The following is a 6,680-nucleotide window of genomic DNA, read 5'->3' on the forward strand; positions in this document are numbered from 1 at the left end:
ATGGCCAAACTTTCCCAAATCCTCCCTTTGTTTGTGGCAGTTGTGCAGAAGGCGGAAGCATCATCCCTCTTTCCCCAAAAGCAAAAGCTATTGGGTAGTACTGCAATGGCGAATCCCTCCCAAGCTGTCGCCGGCAGAGGACCAATCACTCATGTCATCTTCGATATGGACGGCCTCTTACTCGGTAATTTCATCAAACACTTGTCCTACATCGTCTCCCCCTTTCAATCTGCTTCCGCTGCCTTTGTCTTCGTCTCACTCGAGTACTCTAGCAGTAGTAGTATTTGAGCTCTTCCGTCACATCTTAACCTACCATGTATCAATTCATTCATCAAGGATACACACACACACATATTTATGCGGACGCACGTTGTGGCATCCTTTGTTGTCTTCAGACTTGCACGTTGCCCAGCCAGTATAAAGTTTATGGATCCGCCATGTATGTATGTATATGTGTGTATCTACTAATAGTCTTGAGATTTTCACTTGGTCTTTCCTTTTTATTAATTTGTGGACCAATTTTAGTTGCTAATCATTGTTGGAAGAGTTAATTAGTCCCGTTGTTCGTCTGTTCTGCGTACATAGATTTTCAACTATAATTCATGCCATAACAGTTTTAATATCGTTTTCGTTGATTTACGAGTTCTCATAGCTTGGTTGTTAAGTTGGAGAGAATTATAGTTTCTGCCCAGATTCTTGGAAATAAACTGATGGTGGGATATGATTTCTGCCGATTCAGACACAGAGAAGTTTTATACTGAAGTCCAGGAAAAAATACTTGCTAGGTATAATAAAACTTTTGATTGGTCTCTCAAAGCGAAAATGATGGGAAAGAAAGCAATCGAAGCTGCTCAGGTGTTTGTTGAAGAATCTGGAATTAGTGACACCTTAACTGCTGAGGGTTTTCTAGTTGAGAGAGAGGCGGTGTTGCAGAGTTTGTTTCCAACAAGTGAGCTCATGCCAGGTACCGTTCATATGCTTACAGACAAACACGAATACTTGGATACAAGTGCTGTAGACTTAAATTTGTTTACTTCTTATGTACTATCGAATGCCTATCAAAACTTCATGGTATCTGATTTAGCTTTCTATAGCTTGGATATGAGTTGCCCCATTTCTTAAGATCTTATGCTAGTTACGAAGGTTTCACTTCCTTTGAACGGGGATATTATTATCTTATGCTAATCATCATCATTGTCACAGCTCGCCTCTGCTAGTTTTAATTTATTCTTTTCGGTACAAATTGTAGGGGCTAGCCGCTTGATCAGACATCTTCATGCAAAAGGAATACCATGTGCCTTGGCAACGGGGTATAGTTCCTTGAATTTTCATTTTGTAATTTTAGCAAATGGAGATTAGATCTATGTATAGCATGTCCAATAACTTCAAACCTTTCAGACATTTTGCATTGTCATAAATCATTATTATGATTGGAGTTTTATGATGATAACTCACCAGACTACTACAACCATCACTCGTTTTAAAATCTATCTTGCAGTTCTCAGAAGACACATTTTGAATTGAAAACACAAAAACATGGCGAACTTTTTTCATTGATGCATCATCTAGTCCTTGGTGATGATCCAGAAGTTAAACAAGGGAAGCCTGCACCAGATGTATTCCTTGCTGCAGCCAAAAGATTTGAGGTATAACCATCTCAGATATGTTCCTCTGTCATATTACTGGTCATGACCCTGAGTGGCTTTCCACATTGGCTTGCTGTCCCAAAATGACTAGTCACTAATGAGGTTTTCTATAATCAATTTATATAGCTGATATGATTAAACACAAAACCGATGTAGTACTTTACACATATGCACAAACGAAATAAGGACATCAAAGTACTTGGAATCATTTGGTTATTACAGAAACAAGATTGGGTTGTGATGTTTGTTTCTATGATAGTTTCTTTGTATGGGGATATCTGTACAGAATGGTTTGCACTATTACGTCCTTTACACATTAGTATTTTTGGTGAACATAGATATTGATTAGGTAAAAGTGACTGATTACAAGATTTGTGTAAACAGGGTTCCCCAATTGATCCGAAGAAAATTCTTGTGTTTGAAGATGCACCGGCTGGAGTTCTTGCAGCCAAGAATGCTGGAATGTAAGTGCTGTAGTTTGAATTTGATTGCACATGTGAGATATCAGTTATCATATCATAAATAACTGATTTTTTTATCGTATTTACTTTCACATGTTAAAAGAGTGAATTATTGCTACATACATGTGTACATTTGCTGTTTTGCTTGGTGGCATTCTTATCTGTCTGCATATATCTAGCCGTTAATAATTTCACATATCAAAGATTGATGTATGTGTATATTTTATAGAATAGAACAGTAAATACAAAAAGAATTTTGAGTGATACAGTGGCCGTTTCATTTTGAGGTATTGCAAAATGGACTTGCCAGCTTGGGAGAAAAATTAGACATTTCATGTCGTTTCAATAAAGGATGAGCGTAGCATGAAGGTTTATTTGTGCCAGTATTAACTTCCCCTTTCCAACCAAAGGGGATTGAGCCGACATAGTTCTTCTGCCTACATCCATTGATCATATTGCCATGAAACAAAAGAACTTGCGCTGTTGGCGGAGTTGGATTGCAGAATGTAGCTTAACCACTGTCAGAAGGGCTACAAAATTTGTCATGAGGTCTTTTAATGAGGCCTTGTTTCTTTTAGTATCGAAATGAGTTTTAGGTAATACGCATTGCATTCATAAATGTTAAGGAATGACAAGTCTTCAGTACCGAAATGAATACCTCAAGGGTAGAGAACATACACTTGCAAATACATATATGATCTTAGATTACCTAAACTACAAACAGAATTCAAACATGAATTCGTTGCTTGATTCTGACTCAACCAGGAAGGCCCTTGCACCAAATAGGCTAATTTGTCTTCTCTACTAGTACCCTACCTTGAGTCTCCTTTACATTAGAATCTAAGCCTCTTTATGACATGTTCTTGGTGGCATCTCAAATGAATGATCGCCAATAGAAGTCATCTGAACTTTATGTCGATTTAAATATACATTCCCTGCTTTTATGCTGCAATGTTTAACGTTCTACCCTATCTCCATGCGAATATTATATCTATAAAAACTAGAATACAAACTTTGATTCAATTGAATATTTGGTTCTAGTTTTTTCTAATATTATCATCACATGTGTTAAGCAGGAAGGTTGTAATGGTTCCAGATCCAAGATTGGACAGCTGTTTTTATGATATTGCAGACCAAGTTTTGAAATCCCTATTGGATTTAAACCCAAGCGATTGGGGTCTGCCTCCGTTTGACAATCCGGCGAGCTAAACCATGCTTCTTTGTGCGCCCATTTACGATGAAATAGAGAAACAATCAACCGTTATGCCTAGATTTGAAGGCACACTTTGATGGTTTTCACCAGATTATCATTCGTACAATGTTATTCCATTGATATTCTAAATTGGCCAGCGGCTTCAACAGTGACTATCGGTATTCTGTTTAAAAACTTCCACAGCTGTTTCTTTTGCTTGTTGCTTTATGTGTTCGAGCAATCGATAGATGACGGATTACAATATAGGCCAACTAACGCTAACAGATGATGGATTACCCATCAATGCTCAAATGACCGTTCTTCGACAACATAATTCCGGTCCATGGGGCCAACTTTAAGTATCGAAGAATTTCAACACAACATATGCAATATCAGGTCAAGTGTGTGACAAGTAAATTTTATCATTCTTCGTATGGTCAGGACGACGATAGTCGGTTTCCTTCATATACGCTTAAGAACACATAATTTGTCTCAATGGGTCGGCCTTCTTGTAGAAAATGCGCTTCAAGAGACTAATAATTCCAAAAGTTCCGAGTTCGTTCATGGATGTCTAGATGCTATATCACTGAATTTGCATGGTGCATATATCAGAAGTTTGCTCTTTCGCATCTCTTTCAACTATTGTATAACAATTGTCCAATGGTAATGTATTAGTTTAAGCCGACTTATTTGATGATTTTTATTTCTTCCGCTTATTTGATACTTAATGTTCCAAACTAATCTACGTTGACTATTGTTAACGCTTAAAATTTGCAGGTTAATAAACTAAAACAACAAGTCCTTGGTGGGCTATAGGATAGAACTAAAATAAAATGGACACATGATTTAAGTAGTTCACCCCTCAAAATTAGGCTATATCCATGATTATATTGATTTCAAATGTTACAAATAACGCTTGGTTAAGACCAGAATTCTATATGGCTTCAACCTTACAAGAGGTTCTCACTGCTTTATATAGGCCCTCAATGAACCCATAAAGCCTTTCTCCCACATTTGTAGCATTTAATGTGTCAATTCCATTGACCAACGTGCTAACAACTATTTTAACTATTAGTCAATATTTGGTAGTGAAGTGACGTTTGCTCAGTTATGATTGCATTCCCTTTTAGATCAATGTGTGACAAGCAGCTTGCTCGACCTCGATTAGTTAACCATGTCACTCCGAGCAATGGCTGACCACCTTTATGTCCCTTCCTAGAATTTTGCTTTTGGTTGCTGTTTAACACGTGGCTTGATTAGTGTCTGAGTAGGCATGCTCCTAAGACCTCGTGCCATAAAGTTGTCAACCTTCTCACATGTCTTGTTGTACTTTTACACGCAAACGGAAGCAGATTCTAACAAAGTAGCAAATGTCAAACGTCGTAGGCAAAAGCTAAAACAAACAATCTCAAAATAAGAACACAAGTGATTAACGTGGTTCGGCATAAAGTCTACGTCCACAGGCGAAGCACGGCAAGGAATTTCACTAAACAAACGGAGATTACAAAAGAGTGTTTAACTCTCACAAACCCAAAACCCAAAACCAAACGAGTATAGAATCGAAAACAAACGGGGAATATTGTCCAAAATGCTTTCTAACTCACAAACTCACAATTTGACTCTAGCAAATTTGCCACATGAACGAGCCTTGAATTTGCCACACACTGATGACTCCAAATGGTGACCTCCACCCGAAACCCAATTAGAGAAAACTCTCTAAACCAATGGTAACGGAACACAAAATAAACTAACCCCTAAGGTCCTATTTATATAGGACTTAAAGGTTACAATGAGAATCCTAATCCTAATTGGAAGTTAATCAAAATCCTAATCAAATAGGTAATTTACAAAATCTTTCCACCAAGTAAGGAATCCAACCAAGAAGCCAGATCTAAACCCAAATAGGACACCAAACGGAATAGGTAACACAAACCTAATTTCTACATCATCCAAATTTGAGTCCTAAATCACAAAAATCTCCACCTCGGCAAGAAATTATCAAACTTCCAAATCAAATTTCAAACTGGGATAACAAATACAAACATAAATGTGCACCAATTCTTTCGAAAACTAATCTCGACCACGACTCAAAAAATCCAAAAGTCTGCAAAACTTGAAATTTCTTCGAACACCTTCTCCAACAAATTTCATTACGAAAACTAACAAATACGAGCCAAAAATCTATGCAAAGCCTGAACAAATGACCAAAAATGCGAACTAGCACTTCACCAAAGTCTAGAACATCAAACTCCATCATATGACAATGAAGAGTGAACAAATGTTGCCTCAAAGACAACCACATGGGATGGGTAAACAAGTTCTCAAACTTGAGCCACAACTCCAAAGCATATTTGACATCAACAACAACAAGATTGCTCCAAGTGCCTGCTCCAAGAGGTCTTCATTTCTCCTTAGCGCTTTCAAAAGTCCTTGTTCAACTAACAATGCACGCATCTTCAATTGCCAAATACTAAAGTCATTCCTCCCCTCCAATTCTTCAAATATCAAATTTCACCAATGCCACAAAAAGGTTCATCATGAATGACAAACAAACCCCAAGTCAAAACCTAGGGCTTTGATACCACTTGTTGTACTTTTATGGGCAAGAGGAAGAATGTTTAGCTCGCAAAAACCCAAATCCCACAAATTACAAACCCAAAACCAAACGGGTAAAGAACCCAAAACAAAATGGAGAAAATTCTCCCAAATGCTTGTTAACTCATAAACTCACAAATTGATTCTAACAAATTTGCCAAACGAACGAGCCATGAACTTTCCAGAGACCCATGACTCCAAACAATGACCTCCACCCAATACCCAATTAGAGAAAACTTTCTAAACCAATAGTGACGGCACACAAAATAACCAAACCCTAAGGTCCTATTTATGTAGCACTTAGATTACAAGAGAATCCTAATCCTAATCAAAAGTGATTCAAATCCTAATCAAATAGGTAATTAACAAAATCTCTCCAAAGAATTCAACCAAAAGCCAAATCGAAACCCAAAGAGAACACCAAACGAAATACGTAACACAAACTTAATTTATGCATCATCCTAATTTTAAGCCGTAAATCACAACATACCTCTAGAGGTCGGAAAGTACTTTATATAGCTTGGTTGGACTAAGCTAGTGAGCGGTTAGTCTTAGCACTCAGGCATATCCCTTTTAACTCTCTTGGGCCTTGGGTTATTTGTTTGATCTCAGTGCTATCTGTTTGAACCAATCTATGTTTACTCCTCTAAGGGTGGTCGGGGAATAACCTACATTTGGTGGCGCTATTGTTCCCTCAGCCCTCAACAACGTAGATAAATCTATCAAGATGGTTGTATAGATTTGTAAGTCCCATCTAGCTTTTCATTTTAAGTGCTTAGGTATCGC

General features: G+C 37.6%; 1 protein-coding gene across 2 annotated transcripts; it reads left to right on the plus strand.

The window, feature by feature from the left end:
• Nucleotides 1–3,518, plus strand: LOC125473783 ((DL)-glycerol-3-phosphatase 2). Of its 2 annotated transcripts, none has more exons than XM_048577063.1 (6): nucleotides 1–184; nucleotides 740–964; nucleotides 1,250–1,310; nucleotides 1,499–1,646; nucleotides 2,031–2,110; nucleotides 3,184–3,518. In XM_048577063.1, the coding sequence occupies exons 1-6, from the start codon at nucleotides 1–3 to the stop codon at nucleotides 3,314–3,316; spliced, it is 831 nt and encodes a 276-aa protein (XP_048433020.1). In that variant the 3' UTR covers nucleotides 3,317–3,518. The 2 variants fall into 2 exon arrangements, with proteins under 2 accessions (XP_048433020.1, XP_048433021.1); XM_048577064.1 differs by lacking the exon at nucleotides 1–184 and adding an exon at nucleotides 286–439.
• The last annotated feature ends 3,162 nt before the right edge of the window (nucleotides 3,519–6,680 follow it).

Source organism: the organism of the source record quoted next, unplaced genomic scaffold, assembly GCF_019419815.1.
Source record: "Pyrus x bretschneideri cultivar Hongxiangsu unplaced genomic scaffold, Pyrus_bretschneideri_v1 Contig97, whole genome shotgun sequence".
Lineage (NCBI taxonomy): Eukaryota > Viridiplantae > Streptophyta > Magnoliopsida > Rosales > Rosaceae > Pyrus > Pyrus x bretschneideri.

Excerpts from the sequence above, each read along its gene's own strand:
- LOC125473783 (XM_048577063.1), top strand. The coding sequence starts at position 1 with ATGGCCAAACTTTCCCAAATCCTCCCTTTGTTTGTGGCAGTTGTGCAG. Across the intron at positions 185-739 it reads TATGGACGGCCTCTTACTCG|ACACAGAGAAGTTTTATACT; the intron begins GTAATTTCATCA and ends CTGCCGATTCAG. Across the intron at positions 965-1,249 it reads AACAAGTGAGCTCATGCCAG|GGGCTAGCCGCTTGATCAGA; the intron begins GTACCGTTCATA and ends TACAAATTGTAG.